The sequence below is a fragment of the Emydura macquarii genome, unplaced genomic scaffold (genome assembly GCF_026122565.2).
Source record: "Emydura macquarii macquarii isolate MOO-44397 ecotype Brisbane River unplaced genomic scaffold, CSIRO-AGI_Emac_v2 contig_1230, whole genome shotgun sequence".
NCBI lineage: Eukaryota > Metazoa > Chordata > Testudines > Chelidae > Emydura > Emydura macquarii.
The window spans coordinates 12,284,238-12,310,439 of record NW_027131367.1 but is presented as its reverse complement, the minus strand read 5'-3'; the positions used below and the strand labels follow the sequence as shown (position 1 = coordinate 12,310,439).

Below are 26,202 nucleotides of genomic sequence, written 5' to 3'. Positions count from 1 at the left end.
TCCTGTTGTCCAGCAGCCCAGAACAGCCAGACCCCTAGCCTGGACAGGTGACATTTAACGCCTGACAAGAGGAGTGGCTGCTTCATCTCGGCGTCCATTGGCCCGTTCCACCCACACCCTGCGCTTCGAAAAGAGGGAACATGGCTTGGTAGTCAGATGTCAAAGTTGGTCACACAGCTTGGGATCCAGGCTGCCCTCGGACAAGTCATCACACAAATATTCTGGCCCTATGGAAAGCAGAGAAGCCCTGAGCATCCAAGTGCAGCACATTAGACATGTAGGAATGGGATCCAAGGACACGTTCAGCAAAGCCTGCCCAGGATGAAGAGTGGCTCTGGAATAAGAGCCGGCCAAGCCACAAAGGTCAGAGCTGGGGTTTGGACGCAAAGATCAGAGCTCTCTAGTCTTGCCAGGCAGTCGCATTTCAGACTCTTCTACAAATATTTCCTGCTTCGCACAAGTCTCTCTTAGCCCAACCTAACCCACCACTGGACCACTCCTTCGCATGCCCAGCTCTGACCCGTGCTCCTCATTTCCGAATGGGATATCGAATAAGCCTTGCTCCTTCCTACACAGCTGTGTTGGGGCTCCAGCAGATCCGCTCTGCAGCTGACGTTTGATTTAAGGCAGGAGTGAGTGTCCAGGCTCCCTGAGTACAGAGGCTTTTCCTAAGCCCCCTTCCCCTGTATTATAACTTAGGGATACTGAAGAATGCCTCAAGCAGAAAAAGCAACCGAGGCTAGGTGTGCAGTAGGAAAGGTTTGCCAACGTAGCTGTCGGTAACCAGTGAGCTATCCAATCAAACCCTCCTTGAGCAGGCATAGCCCATACCAACAAGAATGCTTTTTTGCCACTATAGCTTGTAGCAGTTTGGTAAGCAAAATAACCCGGTCCAGCAAAAGCACTTTGAGAGCAGTAGAACTGCATCTACACTCGGGCTATTGCTGGTATGGAAATGTCACCCCTCCCCAAAAATAAAAACCATCCCTCTGACCAACACTGTTATCCCAGCAAAATGTTCTAACGTAGACCAGGCCCTAGTGACGAGACACTACAGTGCTTAGACGGAGATGGAGACCCAAGGAAGAAAAGAGGAGTCTGAACCAAGAGGTAGTGCTCACGAGCCGGTGGTTTGGTGACCGCTAATCTAGTTCCTTCCTACTGGCCTTACACTGTCACCTGGAACGTCAGACTAGTGGCTGAGCTCTCACATGCTGCTTCCCAAGCCCAGAAGATGTTCACACAAAATCCACACCTCTCTCCTACCACCCCCCCCTCCCCACTCTGCACACTTGACTCCAGAGAGCAGGACTGACCCGTAACTCACCATCTCTCAGCCTCTCCCTGTACAGGAGGCACTAGTCATTTGGTTGCTATCATAGGACAAAAGAATTTGACCAGCTGGAGACAATGGCTTTCTCAAGGACCGAACTGACACAGCCTCGCAGCCGACTCAAGGGCAGCATGTCTAACCAGGAACATTAAAACCTGTGTTCCAAGCGAGCAGCTGGCAGGTTAAGTCGTGATGGGGGAAGCGGAAAGGCTGGGGAGGTTTGGTGGTCACTGTCCCAGCAATACACGGGTGGGATTCCAGCAGGCAGAGTAAGAACAGTGCTGTGGAGACGTTCACCTGGGAATGGACTGAAGACGGGTGATGTGGCGGAGAGGTCAGAGGCAGGAAGTCTTTGGAGAGCTCTGTGGAGGGCATTCCAAATTGCACAGCCGGGGCTAGGAAGGTGGGGTAGCCTGGAGAAGGGCTTGTTATTTGTTGTCCTGACACTGACGGCAGCCAAAGCTCCGCCACTCTAGAGCCCCCGCAGGTCCCCAGAGCTAGTCTTTCGGGGATTAGCAGAGCAGCCAGCAAAACCTCATTAAAATCAGCTTTTCTCTAAGTGATTAGCACAGGACTACACAGCAGTAAAGCTGCCAGGAGCGCAGGGCAGGGCACGCACACAGGTTGGGCAATGGACCTGTGGCAAGAGCATGAGGCATTGCGTACAGGCAGGCTGGGATGCAGCTGCCACAAGGGCTCCTATCACTAACGGAAGAGGTCAGGAGAACTCCCCTGCCCGCTCCTGGCATACTGGTCAGGGCCTGAACATGTTCAGTGTGCCTTAGAAAACAGACGGTCAGTCACAGACAGGATCCCCTGCAGAGTCAACCTCTTACAGACAGAACCGGAGGGATTCACCTTAATTTCCTGGCTCTGAACAGTGACATGTGCGAGACACACAGGGAGGGGTGGGTGTGTCCGTCTCAGACACTTTGCTTGTGGCAATAGGACCAACGGGCCAGCGTCAGGGCTCAACTCATAGCCAAAGCCACACCGCAGAGGCGGTTTCTAACTACTAATTTCTTGGTGAATAAAAACAGACCCCAAGTGAACGGACTGCAAGACTTGGACTCTCCTTAGTTTGCGCGGGAAGAGGACCAACTACCTGTGCTCCTAACCCCGGAGGAGGAGTCTGGGCCCAGTTTGGATGACTACACTCATGGCTGCAGGATGTAGCATCGTCATGACGTTGCCAGTCTCCATCCCTGTGGCATCCTTTGGAGACCCTCCTTCTCCCCCCCCCTCCCCACCACCACACGCTGCCCTCTGCGACCTCGTCAGTTGTCCCCAGGCTTCGCCACTCATTCTCCCCTCGCTGCACAGCCCCTGCCTCCTGAACATACCTCAATGATGCGGTCTTGGGGGAACAGCCCTGATGATTCAGCTGGCGAGTCGGGATCCACGGCCCGGACGTACTGCCCCGGCTTGGTTTTGTCACTGTGGAGGTTGAATCCGTAGCCGTTAGAGCCCTTCTTCATCTGACAGAGACGAGGCCGCAGCTCTTTCTGCAGTGAAGGAAGACATAAGAAAGCTGTGTTTAGTAGTCACTTACCCTGCTTCGTGCGCCTCCTCACAGATCCCCAAGGCTGGGACCACCATCCCACACTCAGAGACTCAGCCTGAGCCAGAAAATTAGATTCAGCATCCATCTGGAAGTAGTGCGGTCTCAACACTGAGCTGGGAAGCAACAGCTCTGCATTCCAGTCTTAGCTCTGCCTGCCACTGATTCGGTACACAGCACTGGAAAGTCGACCTGTGTGTCTCCGTCTCCTATGGCACGTCTACACTGCAATGTAAGCTCAAGATTTGAACTCAGGGTCAAGCCCAATCCCCCTTCCGTCTCCACATAAATTGCCCTAACACAGGGCTTGGACCTAGGGTCCCAGAACCCCACAGGGTTGGAGGATCTGTGCCTGAGTCAAACTGGGACCCAGGATTCAAGCCCTATTGCTTTGCAGTGTAGATGCAGCTTTACTGGAATGACTCCCTGTGGGCTGGAAGTCCATCAAAAGTCTCCCACAATCCCACGGACTGATTTTCTTTGTCCTCTGGACAGTCAAGTTTTCCCCGCACTGCACCAAGAACAAAGAGATAAAGCAACCACATCTCAGGAGGGTGCTAGGAAGTCTGGGATACGGGCGGTGGGACTCAGGCCCATATAATGCACCGTAGATGCTGGAGTCCTAGGTTGGGACCCAAGGTTCAACAACTCCTAACCTGGGGTTACAAATGAGTGTAGACGCCCAAGTCCTAGGTTAAACCCTGGGTCTGCTAACTTGAGTTCTACTAAACCTGGGAATACCTTGCAGTGTAAAAAACACCCAGAGTCTGTAAAATGGACCCAGTAGTTAGCTGCATCACAGGGGAGTTGAGTACTGATTTCTATTAAGTGCTCATAAAGTGCTTTGAAGACACGATGTGCAGGGTGTATTATACCAACACCCTGTCCCTCCCAGGGAGGCCACCATCCCTTCCCTGGCCTGTCCCGCAGATGGCTGACAGCTCTCACATTTCATTACACGCTGTTTATCTCCAGTTGCAGGACTCCCTATTGCTTTAGAAGCAATTGCCACATAGGGGGGAGGAACCGACCCACCCACCTGGCCTTGAAACAGGCTGCTGCGGCTGCTGAAGCCAGACAGATTACAGAGCATGGGGATTTCTTTAGAGAGGGATTCAAGTAACTGTCCGCACCTGCTGGGTGTGCGGCGGAGGTGCAGTGACGCCCTAGTACACTCAGGGCCCAGCTCGGCACTGCTCTTCAAAATGCAAGGCAGGGAGTATACGGCCAGGTCAGGCCAGAAAGACGATGTCAAAGCGTTCTGTGTCCAGGAGCCCTTTCAATGCCCCGTGCTTAGAGGGCAGATTCTCCCAGCTCGAACATGCACCTCTCTCTCCTATAAACCCAATCCCTCTTCAGATCTCTTTCTGGGACTTGTGAGGGGTTGCAGAGTAGCAGAAGGAGCCTTGAAGAGGAACAGACGGTGCTGTGTAGGACTACACACAGATACAAGTTGTGGACCCGGACAAGGACATCAAGGACTCAAAGGTGCCATTTCTACTGAACCCCACCTTAAACGCCCCTTCACCCTGCACCCTTCCTCCACAATCAACCCCGCCTCGTGGGGCCCCCGAGTCATTCAGGTGCGACTCCACCAGGAAACGTATTTAGTTTCCTGGGAGAATGGGGTTTAGCATCTAAAACAACAAGGGCTTTCGGCTCAATACTTGACAGGGCTGACTCATTCTCTGGCTATCGCTGTGGAGACAGTCTCAGCTCGTTTCTAACAACTTCCAGTCTATGGACAGAGGCTGTGGATCCAGGGCCCAAGCATAATTTTTTCGGGCCCAGTACAAACTTGTAACACGCCCCCCCCCCTCCCATGTTACAAATCTCCAAGATTTGCAAATCTCACACGATCTGGACAATAGATACATAGATACAAGGAGATACGTTTCTATAAATATCCTCAGACATGATCTACAATTTAGCCTCAATTTTTTTTCCTTATGCTAATGGGGATTGCCGCCTGGGCTGGGCCCTGGTAAAGCGTACCCTTTTCCCCCCTGTGGGGACCCTGTATGGACCATTCAGTCCACAGGCGTGGGGGTCCTGTGGACTTAATGCTCTTCAATGCCCATGTAAGCCATGGCAGCAAGACACCCACTTCATCCCATCCCATCGAGCAGACCTGGCTAGAGAGAGCCACACGCGTAACAGCCAGATTCAATTACTGCTCACTCACATCAAGGGATCACACCCCAAAAAACTGCCATGACACAGAGCAACAGGCCATCTGCTCAGCACACGGGTCACCAGGAACGCATCACCACAGGGCCAGGGGCCAGTTCTAGGTCTTTAGCCTCATCTCCAAAGCCCTCCATGGAATCAGACCTTGCTCTCAGAGAGAGAGAGTCACCCCATCCAGGATCACGGCCTCCTGCAATAGCTTCGTTCCCCCAGAACAGTGGAGCTACTGACCGCCAACAGGGAGGGCTCATAAGTGCAGGAGACAGATCTGCCCCAGGAGCTGGCCGTAGGCCGTGGCTCTCCCTCCCAGCAGAGACACAGGGCTCCCCCCCTTCAGAACTAGCTGCAAAACTCAGTCCTCAGTCCCCTCTGCAAGTGCTTTACACACAAACAAGAACAAGATGCTCTATTGCCTGGCCAAGCTAGTTCTCCACCGATTAGGAAGCAAGAGGTTAAAATCGTTTCTCTTTTCAGGACCTGGGAGGTGCTCAGAGATTACAGCGATGGGGCTACACAAGTACCTCGGGACACTTCCAGCCAGCTCCTGGCTTGCACCCCCTTCTCCCCTTGCCTCCTTCCTTCAAGAATTGTTACAACCCGGCAAAAGTCTGAACGGCCCCGCAACATCCTGTGGCCAGAAGACATCCATCTGCCAGACATCTCTGAAGAGCAGAAGCAAGCCCGTCCCTAGAACTGGATTCCTCATGTGCAGTCAGACCTCTGCTAAAGAAGACACGTCAGTCACCAGGGTCACTCCAAGCTCACCCTCCCCTCTCCTCACCCAATAGCCACGCTGCTGGATACAACAGAACGTAGTGGCCCAGCAAGTCGGGTATGTGGGTCGCTGCCAAGTCTGTGTTCATTGAAACCAGCATTGTATTTACCATAAAGCTCAGAGAGGGACATGGGTGGGGAGGAGGCGAAGGGGAACGAAGAATGGAGCGGAGATCAAGCCTCATTCTTTACCCTATCAAATCAGGCAGGCCACTTACCTGACTTGAAGCTACCCACCAGCAGTTCGGCAAGGATAGAATGATCAGTGACACAACAGCTTTCCCTGGAGGATCTCAGAGCACATCAGTTACACCGAACACCCGGCTAAGGTAGGTGCCACATTACAGATGGTAAACAAGGCAGACAGCTTGGGACTTGCCTAGAGCAACTCAATGGCAGAGTCTTCAACTGAACGCTGATGTCCCAACAACAGCCAGTCCCTGCTCTAACTACTAGGCAACGTTCTCAGTGACTAAAACATTTGAGAAGAGGCCAAACTATGGGGCAGTCAACACAGATGTTAAACATAGCAGCTCAGGAGACAAAGAATATCCAGCCCCCGAATGTCCCCCACCCTACAGCCTTCCTCGACTGCCCATGTGTGGAGATCAAAATGGCTTCTGAAGCAGAGTCTTAGTGAGGAACAGACTCTAGACACTCCTGTTGATACTTGCCCCAAAACATCACATGGCAACTTACACATCTGGAACTGCTTGTAACAATCCGTGCATGCTAGGTGTTGACGTGGCTATTGTCTACTTCATGCATATATTGAGTGAATTCAACAGTAGGATCATCACAAAATGCACCCAGGAAGTGTGTGGGGGTGGGGGGGAGGGGGGAGGAGCAAGAAAGGAGGCGGAGACATAGAATCAGATATACACTTCTCAGCAAGAGCTACTGTGATCCAGGAACCTCTTTGTGCTAAACTGGCACAGGGCATGGGGGGCACAGAGTTCTACATGGATCCCCTGAGCCAAGTACATGCACAATAATTAATCAAAGGGTTGCATGTAAGGTCTGTGCCCACTGGTCATCATAATCGTTAAATGTACGTACAGATAATATTTATGAAGCTATGTGTCTACACAGGGAACTAAAGCATTGGAATTGAAGGCAGGTCACCAGGAGGTGACGTGCCAAGACAGGTTCTGGTAGGCAGGGGGTGGTAGATGCTTATCTCTCCGTCTGGCCATTGTCTCTCCCACAATGGAAGTCTATTAGCACACCGGCGCCACCAGCTAATCAAGATTGCAAAATCAACAAGAGATGGCAAAATCTACAGAAAGGACCACCGAGCAGGAGGGTGTCCAGCTTATGAATAAAGATCAAAGGACTGCTTTGATGCATCTGGGTTTGCAAGGAGAGACACCGTATCCTTCACGGAGGAGACAAGTTGGCAGTGTGGCTGGCCTCTGGAAAAAGGGATCCCAGCCTGCCTGGCTGAAACACACTGGGAAGTGAGCCTTGCTCTATAAGACATGAAGAAAGCTAGTTAAGTAAGTCTCGGTTCTAGAATGGCTGTTGATTTTATTTAACAGGGAGGTCATGGAATCACCGTCATTTGGAGGTTTTTAAGAGAAAGTTGGATAAACACCTGTCAGGGATGGTCTAGATAATACTTAGTCCTGCCTTGAGTCTGGGGGACTGGACTAGAAGACCTCTTGAGGTCCATCCCAGTCCTACACTTCAGTGGTTACATAAAATCATAGGCTTCCCCAATATTTCTACTTGCTGTCATGTGACCCTCTCCTCTTTGTTAAACAGACATTTACTTGTTTTTGCTATGAACTTACCTAAGTGCTGTATGTTCAGAGGAGGGATGATCTGAGGTGGAATTGGTAAGCTGAGGAGAACGGCTTCTCTGGGAGCAGGGAATCTGTGACAATCCAGTGGAACAGGGATTGGACACCCCAGGAGGCTGCTCAGAGGGCATGAGGGTTGGAGCGTGCCTATCGCTAACTTGCAAAGGGACAGCGGAGCCGGCACAGGCTGAGAGGAAAGGTCTTGTGTTGTCTGTGGCCGGAGAAGTCAGGGAGCTGACCTATGACAGGCACAGACAGGGCTTCCTCACACTAAGGGGGTGGAAGCGAGGTGCTGCACAATCCTGGGTACCCCAGGAAATGACCCAGTACTCACTCTGATTTCACTCCCAGTGGAGCTCAGACTGGGTTTAAGGCTCTAAGGAAAGATAGACATGCATGTGGCCCTCTTGTTTTAAATCCCCTTTCCCAGTAGTGTTGTGCTTTGTGCCTGGAGTTAGACGAGCAATACCTTTCTTTTAAGGCTATGTGGGTTGCTGTATTTAGTGCCCCTCACAAGCTCCTGAAGGGATGATTTGCAGGTGCTGAACCCAGCTGGGTAAGCATGGTCGATGCCTGGCGGCCGGTAGCCCAGGGCCTGGCCTTCGGCTCTCCCAACACTACAAGACAGGCGTATGATTCCCAGCACGTGCAAACACCCTCGTGCGAATGCTGCTCTGAGCTAGTGTGCTAAGGCAGTCGCACAGTGGCATTGTGCTAGCCGTCCTGAACAGAAACCTGCCTGACTCCCGTGGGTGTTTTCTTGGGGCTGCTAGCACAGTGCTGCTGCTGCTGCCCACGCTACCATGGTCATGTTGCTTCTTTAGTGGGCTAGCTCCCAGGAGTACATCTGGAGGACCTGGGAATCAGACCCCCAGCTCATAGAGGAGAGGTAGCCGAAGAGTGGGGGAAGTGTGTGGTCGTACCCCAAAGAAAGCACAGGGCCGGATACTTGCAGGGTGCACTCAAAGATTAGAGTGGGGTCAGAGGTGCAGCTAGCCTGTAACCATAACAGCGACCGTCTAATTGGAAAGTAATGTAGACAGTGCAAGTAAACCACGCACAATCCCAGGCTCTAGCTTAGAAGCTAGGAGGCTTAGCCTCTGCAAAAGGACTTAGTCAAATGACAACATGACTTTGCATAACACCCCCTTCCCCCACTCTGGCTGAGCTGATCAAACACTCTGGGCTGGGCTGGCTTGGGGATTGCAGTATCATTTCCCAGCACGCTCAGCTGTTATCCTCTGGACCAGGGCATGGCGGTAAATCCCTGACCTCCCTACCCATCACACTTCCAGAGCTCCCTCGCTGTGATACCTAGCCACCACCACCATTAGGACTTGCATTAAAGGTCATTATTGCAAACTGCAGGACTGTGTTAGGGACTCTGCCCTGCCCCCCTTCTAGTTCAGTTGCTCTGGTTGTTGTTGTTGTTGTTTTGGTTTTTTTAATATTGATTCAGGAGCTTCTGCTGTTGTGAGTCTGGTTCCTCTAGTGCAGACATCCCTGCTTACAAAATGCAGCCTCCTGCTCATCAGTGACTGGGACATCAGAGGCCACTTCCTTGGTATCCTGAAGATCCAAAACCAAATAAGCCTCCGAGGGAGTCTAACGCAAGGGGCCCCATGCTGACAATGCATCCAGCTCAAGATTCACGCAAGATTGCTGGAAAGAAGCCTCTCCCCCCGCCTCTCCTGCAGGAGCTAGCACAGAGCTCAGCAGGGCAATGCATTTTGGTTTCTTCATGGTACTGGCATAGAACAGGGGCCCCAGTCTAATGGAGGGGGGTGGTGGAAAAAAAAGGCCCATGAACAGCACTCAGTTTGCCTCTCACTGAGGACGAACCAGAGCAGAGTCTTGAGCAAGACCTCACGTTTACCGGATCTCCTGCCCACACTTGTTGCCAGCGCGAGAGAGATGGCTCCACTCTGTGTATGCGCGCACCTTCCACACACACACACACACACACACACCCCCCCCCGCTGGCAGAGGCAGCAAGTTACTACACACCAATAACTACAAACAAAGCAGAGAAACCAAGCTATTCCATCCAAAGGGAGCGCCCTGGAGCCAGGACTCGGCCAAGAGCTGGGAGGTGTGGGGAGAGGCGAGGACTTTGCACAGGAATGGCTGGTGCGGCAGAGTCCTGTGGGCGGTTTATAAATAAGTTATTACTATATTCATTACATTTCATCCTGTGAGAGGCAGGATCCCTCATTAACTCAGACCTCACAATACGCCTGCCCAGCAGGGGGTGAGGGCTAAACAAGTCCTTTGAAGGGGATGAATTTAAAGACAAGTTGTTTTTCTGGGAGGAAAAAAGATCTTTATGATCCACTGAAAAATTCATTCCATCTGCTCCCCCAAACCCTGGGTCACAGAGCAGATTCCCCAGTGCCAAGTTCACCCCATCACTTCCCTGCCCTGCCCCCTCTATGGCAGGAGCTGCATTTCCAACGGGCCTCCCAATTGGTTTCATTCAGCTTCAGAATTGAAGGGTTTGGGGACTTTTCAAAGACAGGAAGATAAGACAATGTTCCCCTGCTCCCCATAAAGTAAATTAAACCAAACCCTCTCCTCTGAATGCTGAGCCCACCCCTGTGTTGCTCTCACGCAGCTCTGTGGCCAGGAAACTATTTCAATGGCTCTGATTTTTTTAGCGCTTCTGTCTGCTGTGCTCTGTGCAAATCTACCCGCAGAGAAAGCAGCACTTTCCAGCCACTGGCCTGCAGCCTCTGAAGTCAAAATGTACACCCGGTCACCATTTCCATGGGAACCCCCACTTCTTGTGGGCAAACACAGGCAGGATCCCCAGAGGTGGGCATGGAGAGATAGGTTAAGGCAAGATCCTGGTAGGGAGTGGATTCATAAATCCAAGATACCCCAGGACAGGGCTACCACTGGACAGTGGTAAGCTTGACTGTGGGGACTGGGGAACAGGAGATAGCGTTGGCAGAGCAGAGAACCTGGAGTGTTACTTTTGGAAAGGGAAGGGCCTTTTGAGGAGTTGGATCGGGGCCTCATTTAGCCCTAATCCACCTTTGTGAACATACAGTCTCTAGACCCAAGCCAGAGACTGACTGTACCTCACCCAGCCCTGGACTGACACTCCAAAACCTGTCAGCACTCTCTTAATCAAAGGTTTTAAACTCTCCAGCTACCTTGGTTTAAATGTGGGGCAGTTGGGCTTCTGCCCACTGTGCATCAGACATCAACATAAAACACTCTTCTAGACTTAGGATAAGATTTTCAAAAGCTCTTAAATCCCACAGAGTCAATTGGACTTAAGCTCCAGCACTACTTCAGCACAGACAAGGTGAGACTGTCAACACCCATCATACAAAGCTGGACAGGCCACTTGTGGAAGGCGGTGCCTATCACCATGTACAACGGGTGTGGAACAGTGTTTCTGAACTTTTTGTTCTGTTTGCTCGCTCAGTTCCTTGCATGATGGGGTTCTGGTCTATGAACTGTGGCTCCTTGGCTCTGTTGCAATACAGGTAATAAATAGCAACACCTAGATATTAAGGTGTCCATCATGGTATCAGAGTGTAAAGTTTCACCGGGCCAGTGCCAGCAGCCACAAACCAGCTTTGAATCTCAAGAGAGGGGAGCCGGGGTGTTCCTGGTCCACCAGAATGTCGGACAATGGCCTGGGATGAGGAGGTCCAAGACAGATAGTGATGTGGAAAGCTACAAATAATAGAACTTCTTCTCTACCTCTAGTCCCATGCTTCAGCATTCCCAGTGAAAAGCCATCTGGGGCTTCTACTTGCTGGTTCCTACTAACCGTCACCCCCACTGTAGTCTGGGTCTAAAACTGCCACGTTCTCCTCTGTCTCTTATCTCAGCCTATAACCTTAGCTTCTTCCTGGAATGACACCATCCACAGAACACATTAACCTGTGGAACTCATTGCCACAGGAGGTTAGTAGGATTGAAAGGGGATTGGATTCTTTATGTGGATAATGAAGATATCCAGCTGACAATTTTTTTTTTTTAAATTAACACTATAAATTCTCACGCTTTGGTGCACAAGCTAACGACTCAATGACAGGACTGGGGAGGAACTCCCCACTAGGGACACGTCATTCCACCACCACCTGTTATGAAATTTTTGACATCTTCTTCAGAGAAGGAGGATGAGCCAGTTAGGACACTAGCTTGGGAGATCCAGGATCAGTTCCCTCCTCCACCACAAACTGCCCGTGTGACCTCGGGCAACTCACCTAGGACCAAATTCTTGTAAAAATCTAGGCACCCAAATCACATAGTTATGAGTTAGGCACCCAAATACCTTGAAAAATCTGCCCCTTAAGAGTCTCTGTGCCTTAGTTACCCATTTGTAAATTGAAGATAATCCTTCCCTACCTCAGTGCATTGGAGGTGCTCAGATACTACAGTAATGGAAGCCACGTAAATAGCTAAGACTAGACTAAACATTTGCTGAAACACCTGGCACAGGCTGCTGGCAGAGATGGGAAGTTGGACCTGCTGGACCAGTGGTCTGACCCAGTACGGCAATGACTAGGTTTCTAGAATAGTCCTCCTTTGAGGACAGTTCTAGGTTACTATTTTTTAAGCTGTTACAATCAAAAACTATTTTCCATAATTCCTGGAATATACTGATTTGCCATTAAAATGCTTGATGAAGCAGCTGTTGCCCATTTTGCACAAGGAACTACCCACTAACTGAAGGTCAGCTTCAAACAGGGTCTTTGACTCACCTTTGTGACAACTGGGATTGTTGTTTGTGACATTAAAACAGTCTCAGCTCCCCCACACTCTACATTCTCTCAAACACCAAATGCAACCCAAGCCTGAGCATACAAGTCCCCTTTCTTCATACCGTGCTAAACCGGAAGCCATGCATGCTTTTCAGTTCCTTGTTGTATTGCGGAGGAGTGCACTGCATTGCAGTTGTTCCTGTGATGCACCTCCTATACCTTGAGATTTTTGTAAGGTGACCGTGGTCAGATTCTTTGAAACATGCACGTTTGTATTGTGTTGCATTTGACAAACAAGGTGCAGAGTTCAGGGTGACCATCCTGATTTGGGGAATTTCCTCATTTGGGTGCTAGAACTACTATCTACATGGCAGCGCATCCTAGAGACCTCAATGAAATGAGGCCCCCCCATTGTGCCAGGCATTGTAAGTGACAGTTCCTGCCCCCAAAAGAGCTTAGAGTCTAACAAGGCTGATTATCTCAACCTTTATGTTGTATTAATGCTCAGTTTTGGAGCCTACAGGACCCAAATGCATAATAGAGCCAAAGTCTCCTGGACTGACCACACCCATCTCTGCCCACATACCAGGAAACACCTTGAGAGAGAGAGAGAAGGTGGCTGAGACAATGTCTTTTACTGAGCCAACTTCTGTTGGTGAGACACACAAGCTTTCAAGCTACATGGAGCAATTCCTCTGTGTAGCTCAAAAATGCATCCGTCTCAGCAGCAGAAGTTGATCCAGTAAAAGATGTTACCTCCCCCACCTCATCTCTCTAATGTCCTGGGACCGACACAGCTATCACAACGCTGCAGGAAACACCTTTGACAGAAACCCACTTTGCCCACAGCGCCCCTTCAAGATCCCTTAAGGAGCATGATGCTCTGGCTTCTTGCCCTGCACACTAATCTCACTACAGGGCCACGCTCTGAGCAGAATGTACCATGACAAAGAACAAACAAGCAGAACAAGTTTCTTAAAAAAACAAGGTTTGCTTTTTAAACGAGAGCTGGGCTCTTCTGTCCTGTCTCAGATTCCTCTTCCACGCCTGGGACTCGGGATTTGTTCTAGAGCAAGGACAAGATGGGTCTCAACCCTTTGAAAGACTTTCCCACTGCTAAGACTGACCTTCCTGCTGACAAGATGCTGCAAAGAAAGAGCTGCTGAATCCTCCCCCATCCCCTCAGAAACCCACACGGACTCTCCCTTCCTGAGCATGTCCGACTATCAGCAAGAGACACGTCTGCATGCAAGGACGATCTAAGTTCCCCACTTCCGTTCTCCCTGCAGAACAAGACATCCCTGTGAGCCCAGCCTCAAGGATTCCAGGTGCTGGTCTAAATAGGATCAATGACACACAATACAGTGGGGACCTACAGTCAGAGTGGCACAGGCTGGCTTACCCCAGAAGGCTGGAGACCTGGGGCCCAGCCAACTCGGATTACTAAGGAGCCACACCTGGGTAGGATTTCCAATCAATTGGGGGAGGGGGGATGGAGGGAGGCCAGGAGGCTGCAGTAAAGGAAAGCTGTGGCAGCAACTGAGGAAAGGTTCCTGAGGGGAGGACCCAGAAACCAGGAGAGCTGCCCCAGCGAGGACAGCTGGGAGTAGCCTTGTAAAGCAGGAAAGTCCTGAGACACCACGGGAGTTTGAGGCTGTGCCCAGCTTAAAGACGGAGGGAAGATTTTTGCATTTAAATTTGAACTTGAAGTTAGTAAACCAGACCAGTGGTTCCCCACCTGTGGCCAACGGGGGCTTTTAAAGTGGCTGGCTGCAGAAGGGAGCTGCTGCCCAAGGACCCAGGCGGAGCATGTTTCTGCAGGGCTAAAAGGCCAGTGCAGGCTCCTTGCTGCAGCCAAGGGGATGGGAGATCAACGGTCCCCTCCCCTTGGCTGTAGCAGGGAGCACGGCAAAGTGCTCCGTCTGGTCCACAGGCGCTGGGCTCCCTGCTGGAGCCAGAGGGAGGGCAGCACTGATCTCCTGTCACCCTGGCTGCAGAAGGGAGCCACTGCCTAGAGACCCAGGAGGAGCACACACAGCTACAGAACACATGCGGTTTCCCTGCTGCAGCCAGGAAGACGGGAGAGCAGCAAAGAGGCAGCCTCCTCGTTGAACTCCTTCTGTCTGGCTGCAGTGGTGGGGGGTGTCTGCTGGCAGAGACTGGTGGCCCTTCAGGGTTGTAAAAATGATATCTGTGGCCCTCGAACCAAAAAGGTTGGCAATCACTGAACTAGAGCCTAAAGGAGGGCTGTTCTTGGATTTGTAAAAGTCTCTTTTGGAATTTACTGAGGAACCAAGAGGGGAAACCGAGGCAAGGGACCACTTGCAATGCTGCCCAGATGCCACAAGGGGACACCTGGGAAGAGGTCACTCATTTACAGTGAGCAAGTACCTCTCTCTAAACAGCTACATTGTATGCCTGTGCCCACTGGGGCTTGGGATCACATTTAAACAATTTCCAAACACTTAAGACTAGAGAATTTGCAGCCACATAAGTATCAAGCCTGTGTTCGGACATGAAGCTACAGACTGGCCGGGGTAGGACCCAGCATGCTTTCTATTATTGTGAAGAGGCCTTTCCTGCACTGAAACCGAGCTAGTTGGAGCTCTGCCAGAAAGCTGGCCCATCACAGTTCTGGGGTCTTTGCTTGACAGCAATTTTGTAACACGGATGTACTTCATGACCTTCTTTCTCCACTTTGTATAGGGGCCTTATTAACAGTGCCATGCAGATGGGTACTTCAATTACCCAGCAGGAGCCTGGCTCTGTACAGCACAGAGATGCAAATAGCTTCTTTGCAATGCACAGTTGTATTGCACAGTCAGGAACAGTCAAACTGACTTGAGATGCATTTTATGCTCTTCCACATCTGCTCGGAGACTAAGAAGACAGTTTCTTAGTGTTCCAGGTAGCGACTTTAGCTTCTCCATTTCTCCCTGATTCTAGGTTTCAAAACCCAGCTGGGAAGTCAGCAGCAATTCACCCTCATTCCTAGCCATCCCTAGCGTTACACCCTCACAGCAAACTCATTATTCCCAGGAAGCTGGCAGTTGGCGGTGTTATTGAAAACTCTGCTCCAGTGGTGCAATCCGACAGCTGTCAAGATGGGGCAAGTTCAGTCAGCATCAGGTTAGGATGCAGCCTTAGAAGCTGCCGTCTGCTCAGAAAGCAGCATGTGGTTTTCAGACACCTCATGTTGCTTCAGCCACAGGAAGTGTGAGCATTGTGAACAGAAAGTTGAGCACAGCCAACTTACAGTTGCTCCTCCGACTGCAGCAGAGGCAGGAAGAGAAAGGGTTCGTTCTCTCTGGCCCCACTCATAAATAGTAGGACCCATTTGGGCTCAGTTTAGTCATTCTGCAAAGAGAAAACTGCCCTGTTCACTCCCCCCCTCCCCCCGTGACAGTTTTATTTGTTCGCTTTGCTGAGTCAGCAGAACTCCAGCTGAACAACAGTTATCATTATGCGAATAATCTTCCGTTCCCTTGAGAACCTCTGTGACAAAAGCAGAAGTGCTGGCCCTGCTTAGTAATTGGCTGCAGGCACAGCACTGCAAGGCCAGGGATCCTGGGCCGTTTAACAGCTTCCACAGCCTGTCTGCTCTAGTGCGTGAGTTTCAAAGGTGCTGACGGCCTGCAGCATTCACTGGCTTCAGAGAGAATGTTACATGTGTGTGTGGATCAGGCCCCAAGAACCAGGAATAGGACTTAGGAGAGTTTCTAGTCCTACAGTTCATAGGAATTTTTATTTTATCTATCATTTCGATTATGAATCATTATAGTGCCCTTGAGAACATTGATGAGAGAGACTTATCAAGTTGTTATAGCTGCAGGAAGTAGCATTGAGTTCAAGGCCGTCTGTGCTTATCTAAAGAGCCAGTTCACATGGTTTTTCAAGATCACAAAAGGGGATCGGGTGACATTTCTGGCCCTGTTGCCCTAGCAAAGCGCGTGAACCAAAGTTTGCAAGCAATGTTGCATCTACACACCAAGTTACATACAGGGACAAGCTGGCCCTCTTGGGGTATGATCTCACCGGTATGACAGCAAGAGCTCTCCCCCCCCCCGCCCCATGTAAGGTATGGGAGCAAGAAAAGAAAGTGTTCCGTTCTTCAGGGAGTCCAGCATCTCACCTTAGAGCATCCCCAGTCTGGATAATTCAGAGCAGAGATTTGAGGTAAAAATTTCAAAAGCACCTAAGTGACTTCCAGGGAGACTTGGGCTCCTAAGTCACTTTTGAAAATTGGACTTGCCTCCAGGGAAGGGAGGCGCCTTTTAGAAAATGCTGCACTTGTTCTTTCAACAGCCTGGACTCCCTTTTGAGTTCCCATAGGCTGCAGAGTCTGAATTCTGCCTCAGGTTAAATATCCATCAGTTTAGAAGATCAGATCTACTAGCAAGGTCCTGGTCACTTGTCCTTAGAAGTCTCATAGCACGTCTCTCAAGACTGTAGATGTACGTCCGTCATTGGCGCCAGCTCCAATGGGGTTGTCTAGGTCCCCCCTCCCCAACTTTGATCCTGTATTCTTTATTTCCTGTCCTAAACTTTTCCGTAGCACCTGTGTATTGTTCAGACAGTCGCTGCCTTTCAGTGGTCAGCAAAGAATCCAATAGGGCTTGGTGAAAAATTGATTGTCCAGGTCACGGGCAGTTCCAAGAAATAAAAATTTGGTTTGACTCAAACCAAATTTGAAAGATTTCCAAAAAATTTCAGCAACCCAAAAGAATCCATCTAGTATTTGCTGAACAAAATACACGCAGTTCTATCCAGCAAGTCACCTTGTCCCTCCCCTGCACCTATTTTCTAGGTGTTTGTCCAGTCACATTGGCTATGTCCCAAGCAATGGGGGTTTCTACCACTTCTCTGTAGAATAATCCACTAGCTCTACCGATTAGTGATGGTTCCCGTATATTCATCCTAAATGTTCATTACTCCTGAATATGCCCCCTTCATATCACTGCCTTCCAGATGTTTACACCCCACCAACTGCAGAGGTTTTTACATTCAGATGATATAGCCCATCCGTAGTCTCTTGTTTTACAGTATAAGCTCTTTGGGGCAGGGACCATCTTTTTGTTCTGTGTTTGTACAACGCTAACACAATGGGATCCTGGCCCAGGCCTGGGTCTCCCAGAAGCTATGGGAACACAACAACAATACAGTGACGAGCACCACAGAAATGCCTATTCACAAATATGCAACGCTTAATCATAAATACGCAAAGGTTTTTCAAAGTGCTTTCGGATCCAGCTGGAGGGGAGGAACAACTATCAGAATTACACTGTAAGAGTCAAGGTAACAGAGCCTTCTCCTTGCTCCACTTCTTCTATCCTAAGATGCAGCTGGGCTCCCAAGACCTTACACTGCCAACAGCCCCGAGTCCACACACAAAGGAATGTTTACTCCGTTCCAAGCAGTCATGTCATCGCAGAAGAGAGTGAGGGGAGTCAGACAAAAGCACAAGTGTGTGTTTCTGGAGGCGACGCTTGGAAGCAGAGCCCACTCTCTGGACTCTGCCGGCTGAATGCTGCAGGTGTTCCCCCATTCCCCAAAACAAAGCATGCGGAGTACTAACCAGTCACTGCTGACAGCTTGCCCTCCTGGCAGAACATACCATGAGCTCATTAAGCAAATAAAGTCAAGTCCAGCCCAGTAAAGCAAATAGGATTCGGATGAATGCAAATCTGGTGAGTGCTACCTAGAGACTCATTCACCCCACCGGGACCCAGGGAACTCTCCAGCCCCCAAGAGATTCTAATCAGCTGAGAAGTTAGTACAGTTAGCAGATTCTTCTTGCTCCAGCGGCTTCCCCCTCCACAGACAGTTACTTCCAATTTTAACTTCCAAAGGGAGACGAGCAATTCTCGAATCTCAGCAAGTGAAGGGAGATCAGAACAGCCAGCCAGTGAGCGGAGGTTAGAACAGACAGGCGCTACCCAGCAATCATACAAAGAGCCCCTTCCCATGTCCCACCCGAAGCCACTTGTCACATCACCTGGGTGCTAGGGGACAGATTTCCAAGAGACCTCAGCTTCCATTTAGGCACCTTGCAAAAGCACCAAGAATTTCAGCAATACTCAGCACCCAGCCGCTCTCATTGTTCTCAATGGGGGAGCTGGGCTCTCTTGAAAATCTGGTCCTAGACACCCTTTAATCTTTCCTGCTGCAGTGGAAAGGGAAATAAGAGATTCCGGGCCTTTGAATGGAGGAGGTCATTGTGAGGACTCCCCAGACACACCTCCCACAGCCAATCGTTAATCAGCCCTGAACAAACACTGCAAGACTAATACCAGCCCTGCTCTCCTCACAGGCCAGATTTTAGCACAGAGCCTCTAAGCCTCACTGTGGGGAGCTTCCTTCCACCAGCACTGAAAAAATAGCACTGCCAGTGTCGATCCTTCACTTCCTCCCATGCGGCTCTCAGAGAAAGAGCTTCTTAGGCACCCTGACGGGGAAAAACTACACACAGATCTTCACTTTCCTATCACACCTCTGGAGTCCCAGGCCAGCCCGGTTTCAGGCCCAACCCATGTAGGACTAGAAGCTCCTGCTATCCGTTGAGAAACACCGACCTTCCGCTGCACTGGGTGGCCTGTGGCGTTCGGCCCAATTTGCAAACGTGTACTTCCCATTTCCGAGAAGGAAGAGAAACTGCCCGCATGCTAACTCCCTACACCATGCTTGCATCACAATACCACAGCCTCACCAGCTTTGCTCGTTACAGCTTCAAGGGAGCCTCCTTTGTCAGCCACCCTGGCGACTGGAGTATCATTTCCACATGACACCGCTAGTTCAGAAAGCCTGGGCAGAGGAGGAAGAGATACTGGGCCCTCCGCCCCGAGAGCTAGTGCCTGATAAAGAAGACTTATAGCGCTCACCAGGCTGACAGCGCATGTGATCCCCTATCAGGGACATCCCACTGCCTTCATGGAACAATATACATCCTCTATGCCCCGCTAATGTCCACCAAGTATCTTTTGGACCCGCCCTTCCCCCCATGCTGTTATTTCCATGGAGGCTGAGCTTTCTGAACCACATCTGCGTGTTACAGTAACTATCTCATGGCTCAGCATATTCTTGACGCTTATGGGGTGTTTTCATCCAAGGGGCTCAATGGGCAACTCAGCCTTAGCAACCCCTGTATACCGAGCCAGAGGCAAGGAGATCACAGACCACAGTTATTAGTCCCTTTTCCAGCTTGCGTGAAGGGATGTAGGAAGAGCTGAGTGGACGCCCCCATCCTGACAAGCATCCGGAGGGCCTACAAGCTTCGATCACTCTGCAGGAAGGTGAAGCCCTACCAGAAGCAGGATTAGCAGACCACCACCACATGCAGAACTGGCTGCCTTTGGAATGGACAGATATGAAATAATCACACACGCACACACACAAGCTGAATGGGATTCCCTCGAAGGCCCCCAGATTCTCTTCAGCAGGGTACTATGAGGAAGATGGGGAAATAAGAGACAAGGACTTGAAGAAACCAGAGGCAGCAGCAGAATGGCCCTTAAACAGCCACGAAAAGAGATTTAAGTACTGTTAGAGGGGCAACTACTCCCCAAAGGGACCCTTGTTTGAAGCACAGCGGCAGTTGAGCCCTTCTCTCCCTGTACATGGGACATCGAGGCACTACAATCGAGTAATTACGATCAGAACCTGGCATTGCATCTACTCCTCCACCCACCACAGTCAAGGGTGTGGTAAAGAACAAGGATAAAACACCACACATCATGAAGAGTCTCTAGCCCTCCCTGATAAGAAGTACCTATCTTAAGACAAATTATGCCACCTGGAGTTAGTTAATAGTCTGTAAAATAACCCATCCATATAGCAGGATGGAATACAAGTCAGACGATCCTTAAAGACACATGCACACAGGGAAGGCAGCAAAATAGTTTGACAGGCACCTACAAGTGCAGCCAGTTTTTAATTCCTGCCATCATGATTCATTCTGACGTGTGGCTTTATCTGACGTGGATCTAAAGCTGGAGCTGTGCCTGCATTAAGGACAGTACAATACGTTTGTCCCAAAGCAAACAGGACTCAGGACTCACGGAGGTTTTGGCACATCGCCGTGATGTAAACATCTTGTAGTCAGGACACTCAACTGATATGGCTGCAACATATTAAAGATCAATGGCAGGGAATGCCAGATTTCTGCTCCCTACAGAAAAGAAAGGCAAACTACCTCAGAGTACTTCTTTCTTCCTCTCCCAAGTGACCACAAGAGAAGATTCCTCTCATTTTAATGGGGTAAGATGAACAAAGAAACTTTTGCCCCCAGTCCAGTCCGAGGGGGAAGTGATTCTCACTCCCATCAGAGGGATTGGCAAAAGCCAGTTGAGCCCCAGAAGAATCCCATTTGTGGCACAGCAAGATTGTGTACTACTGGGTATCAGTGAGTCTGAGCCAGATCCGTCTGCTCTAAAGGCCTGAAATCCGCCATCAGAGTTTGTACCAAGTGCCTGCCGGCTCCCAGCAGTGGGGCAGGGTGGCCAAAGGGGAACATGTATTCTGGCTCCAGGCTAAAGTCCAATATGAGGAACAATTAACAGAACTAACAGTCATCAGCAGAAAACAGTAAGAATATTAGCGCCGCACAGGCGTCAAAGTCCATCCACCCCCTCCAGTCACTGTCTCCAACCATCACCTCCTCTCATGCAAACTAACACCCTGTTGTATTCTGTAATTAGGACACCCCTCCACTGAATCCAAATCTAAAGCTCCCAGAACCTCTCTCTAGTTGTCTTCTAGTATTAACAAAACCTCTAGACCAGGTTTTAGAGTACTGAGGTTCAGAGTTAGAACTCTCAAAATATTAGTGTTTGGGCCTGACTTTCCCAGGTGCTGACAGCCTTCAATTCACAGAAGTTGAGGAGTGGAACTTCTTTGAGACCACATCTGACCAATACAGTTATATAGCAAGAGTTCAACCCTTCACATTGATGAGCCATTTTGTCCTCTTTAGATCCTCAGTTGTTTGATAATTAAGCCCTCTCAGCTCTCTTTGTCAGCCTGGGATAGTGGTGGAAAGATCTCCCACATTGCACTGAACCAGATGTCTCTCCTCACACCCTCGAGCTCCAGTGAATAATGCACCTCCCCTGTCAACGATAGGATTTCATACAAGGTAATTTACCCTGATCAGAAAGAGGGACCCACGTCTTCTGAGATTTAATTCTTAGATGTTTATTTCTCCCTCCCCAGGAAAGAGAACCCAGCTTTATTATTTAACTGGATTTATTGATGAAGACCACCACAGACTGATGAAAACCTACAGTCTTCACAACAATGTACTGTATACATTTTTCCGTTATGTAAATAAACATTCATTACGTCATAAAGCCAGGGAATCCGTTAGAAGCTACTTCAAGTAGGTAAAGGGGAAATATTCTCAGTTCCACAGTCCCTTCCCCTCCACATCTTCTCTCTATTGTGTTTTCATTTGTATTTCTACTAAAATATTGAAGACAGGCAGACATTTCTGAATTGATACATTTCCGTATTTCAAGACTTGCGGCCAGCATGGATTAAAATTCCCCTCCCTTTCTATTTAGTTTCTATTTGTTCTGTTATGGTAGCACCCACAGGCCAGGCTCCCATTGGTTCTAGGCACTGCAAAAACAGAGAGAGTCCCTGCCCCCAAAGAGCTTACAATCTCAGTGTAAGATTTTAGTGAGACAGAGCAGCACAAAAAAAAAAAAAAAACCAATGAGAAGTTACTGGTCAGCATGACAAACTGTGGTCACAGCACAGTAGCAGCCTGACCATTCTTAAGGTTTTTTGGGAGGAGTTGAGTTTTGGTTGGTTTCTTTAAAAACAGGCATCACAGCAGAGAAGAATTGAAGAGGGATTTGAAGGAGGACAACGCAAGTCTACTAGTTTCCCACTATGCCACCTCTTAACTAAGCTACCAGCTACTGGTCCTTTCTGGATGAGTGCAGTAGGCAGGCATGAAGTCCACACAGATTAGAGTTAAGAACTGGATCCTCAGCTACACACATGCCCCGAAGTTAAAGGACTTTAGACACTTTGAGACCCATCTCATCCTGACAGAGGCCCTGAACTCTCTTCTCTTCCCACCAACTAAGAACTGCATGATATGAATGAGAGGGAGAAGCATTCAATCTTACATTGATACATGAGATAATGGAATTTTAGTCCTATAAGCACTGAGAAGGCAATATCCCTCCTCATGTGGTTCAGACGTGACCCACATCCACTCCTTCGAGAGTAACTATACCAACCTCACTGCAACACCTGAGCGGAAAGCGTATTCTTTTGAGAAGAAGCATTATTTCAAATATCCCATCTACAGCAATATGGCGACATGGAGGCCTAGGGGTTACTAACAGACTGATGAAGATGCATAAAAAGGACAAACAAAAGCCACTCTCTCCTGTGAAAAGTAACCATGGGTAAAACAAGTAACACATTTAAGAGTTTTACGTGTGGTTAGGGAAAGTTTCTACATTATTTGCAGTTTTTGTCTACTTTGTGCATTTGACTACACTTTGTATGGCACCTAGAAAAAGGGGTCCTGGTCCTTGACGGGGCCTCCTAGGTGCTCCAGAATATTCCACCAACAATTCTGAATAGTCAGTTTCACTGTTTCCTTCACATGCTCAGTTTCCTGTTTCTGTCCCTCTTTCATGTGGCTACAGAACAGAGAACTCCTAAAACTCTGTTCTACATCCAAAAGAAACTAAAGGAAGGTATCTGGTCTGGGTTCCTCTGCCTCCCTCATTTCTTCCTCTCTCATCTGCCCCTTGTTTACATGTCTATCTCACCTTTCCCAAAAATTTTTTGAAGAAGGCACATTAAACAAAAAAATGGAAAATGTGATTGTAAAAACCATACAAAGTTACCTCTATGGGCAGATGTAGTACTTGAGATTATTATTATTTAACAGGCAAGATTTCAAGTTGACGGTATATCTTTAAAAGGGGCAAAAGTTAAAATTTGGGCTAAAATATAATCTTGAGTGCTTTAAAAAAACAAAACCAAAAAAAACCTAAATTTCAAGACAATGTAAATGTTACCATTAAGTTTCCTCCCCCACTGGCCCTGCTCACACCAACATTATGTTCATGCAGTATTTGCAACCCAAACATTGCAGCATTTTGTTAGTCCAGGAAAGTCAGAAAGTGAAATTGGTTAGCAAGGCTAAGCTAAGAGGAAATGACCAGTTTATCAAAGCTGAGAGAAATGCAACAGTCTAGAGTGGATCCTGCATTAAAATCAAATGTGATAGAAATTTTTAAAAAATCTTTCATTGCCAGTAAAAGACAGGTCAGGAAACTTTTGAACACAGAACAAGAGATATTTGCCCCTTTAAGGTACACTCTGTTTTTTGCACTACAGGACAGAAGGGTACCTAGGTCTCCTTCCAGCATGGGACAGCAGAGACTGCTCCTGGCAGACAGGGGGATAAGATGCTAGAAAATAACCTGGACATTCCTGGAGTTGCACACATGGCGCCACCTGGCCACCCAGGAGTTCCCTCCCATCCCAAGTTCTCTCCCGCAGCAGAAAGCTGAACTCAGCCAGACTCTCCTGCCATGGCCCCTAGGTGCCAGCCCGAAGCAAATTGACTTCCAAGACCGCACATTTCATAATGAAAGGGGAGGATCGAGTTATCGGCAGCTACAAGACAGTCCAGCAGAGAGACTGCAGGGAACTGCGAATCCCGGACCCGTGGGAGCCTGAGAGGTACTTGGAGGGGGGACGTCACCCCCCTTTTAAATGAACTCATGGTAAGAACGCCCAGGGGGGCTCAGACCAATGGTCCATAGAGGCCAGTATCCGCTCTTCGGCAGATGCCAGGTGCTTCGGAGGGAATGAACAGAAGGGGGCAATTACCAAGTGACCCACCCTCTGCATGGACAGGCTCTGGAGTATTTGGGGGATCACCAAAGTCGGTTACAGTCACCCGGACCCTGGGGCTCCTCCAGACGCGAACTGTCCCTTTTAGCGCCAAATCTCTAGGAGCTTTTCCCCCTTATTCCCACCCCACCTAGCCCCCGCAGTCTGCCCCCTCCCTTTCCCCAGGTCCCGGGAGTCCTGCTCTCTCCCTGCCCCCCCGCAAGGGAGTGACCTGGATTTACCTGCTCGGCAGGGTGGCTCTTCTCCTCCGCGTCTGGCCTCTCCGCCTCCTCCCGCGGCGCCTCCTGCGGCTCCTCGTTACTTTTCTCCTCCGGCTTCTCCTGGCCCGCGGCGGGCAGCCCGTGGATCAGCTCCTCCCGGCACTGGACGCCCAGCTTCCGCAGCTGCTCGTCCGTCTCCGGGTCCACCACCAGCAGGCGCACGGCGCTGACGGCGGCTCGGATGCGGCTCACCACCTGCTGGTGACTCTCCTTCTCCACGTTCTCGCCGTTCACCTCCACCAGCCGGTCCCCGGCTCGCAGCCCCGACTTCTCGGCCGGCGAGTCGACCTCCACCAGCCGGATGAACTGGCCCATCTTGCCCTTCTCCCCGTGCAGGTGGAAGCCGTAGCCGTTCGGCCCCTTCTCCAGGCAGCAGAGCCGGGGCAGCAGCTGCTGGTCGCTCATGTTCCCGGGCGAGTGTGGCAAGGGATGGGCGGCTCCGAGTGGCGACGGCGGCAGCAGCAGCAGCAGCAGCGATCCCGGGAGCTAGAGCCCGCTGCACCCCCGCGAGGGCCCGGGCAGATGGCCTCGGGGCGGGGTCTCGCGCCAGGAGCGCCGCCGGGGGGACAGCGCGTGCAGCGGACGAGGCAAATGACCGCCGCGGCCCAGAGAACGCGAGCAGCCAACCGCACCAATCCCCGCTCGGCTCCCGGTCTGAGCGTTCCAACTACCTGTCACCGCCCTTTATAGCAGGGGGCGGGCAAAAGGGTTGCGGGGCGACGCCGGGCCAATCGGAGTTAGGAGGGGACGGAGCTGAGGCGCGCCCGACCTGCCCATGCAGCCCGGGAGCGAATCCAAGGCGGGAGAAGGCGGGATTATGCAAATAGGAGGAAATAGCCTCGCTGCTCCACCCCCCGGTCTTAGCTGCGGCCCAGCCTCCCGCGTGCCACGAAAGTTCTCCGGAAGCAGAAGTGTCACAAAGTAGCAAGAGCGAGGATTCTGCAGGGCTGGGAACTTCCTGCCCTCAGAGCCAGACAGTCTAAGGCGTGGGGGCAGCTTGAGTCACCCACCCTGCAGCTCAGCCTGAGCAGGGCACGTCCCCAGGGACCCACGATTCCTGTACCTGGAAGACTTGCTGCTCAGGAGGGAGGGTTGCACTGACTTATTCTCTTTTTCCAGTGACACACCCCACAAATAACTTTCTCCAAAGTAGCTTCTGTCAGCATTGGAAAGTGTCCAAGTGGTTCTGGATCTGACTGTGGTGGTGACCGAGTTGGTGGGTAGTAGGGTGACCAGATAGCAAGTGAAAAAAAATCGGAACAGGGGGTGGGGGGTAAAGAGTCATGAACGTCTGTCTTTGACGCCTTACTATAATATAACTTACTGAGTATTGGGACTGTCCCGATTTCACCCTCCTTGCTAGGTAGGGGCTTCACATACATTAAGAACTGGTTAAATTACTTGTTACTAATAATTGCAATTTTAGGCCCCTTTCAGTTCCAGAATGCTCACAAACAGCTGCTGGTTCCTACTAACCCATTCATTATTCCAGTTCACAGAATTGTTTCTCGGAACAACTTTCAGCCCCGTGGGCTCTCCATGAACCATCTGCCATGGTTCTCCATGAACCATTCTGTCTTTGACTACTCACTATCTGTGGCGTAGGATTTTTCCCCTCAGGCACAGGGCATTGTTGTTGATCTCTGATGGGATGACTGAATTTGTTTAA

At 50.2% G+C, this 26,202-nt stretch overlaps 1 protein-coding gene across 1 annotated transcript in view; it reads right to left on the bottom strand.

Moving 5' to 3' along the window:
- The window catches only part of NHERF1 (NHERF family PDZ scaffold protein 1), a 34,051-nt gene extending 8,868 nt beyond the window's left edge, over positions 1-25,183 (bottom strand). The window contains exons 1-2 of the mRNA XM_067547499.1: positions 24,495-25,183; positions 2,677-2,838 (exon numbers count right to left, since the gene is read on the bottom strand). Coding sequence (XP_067403600.1) covers positions 2,677-2,838; positions 24,495-24,938 — 606 coding nt within the window. The 5' untranslated portion in view covers positions 24,939-25,183. The remainder of the gene's footprint in view (positions 1-2,676; positions 2,839-24,494) is intronic.
- Between the last annotated feature and the right edge of the window lie 1,019 nt (positions 25,184-26,202).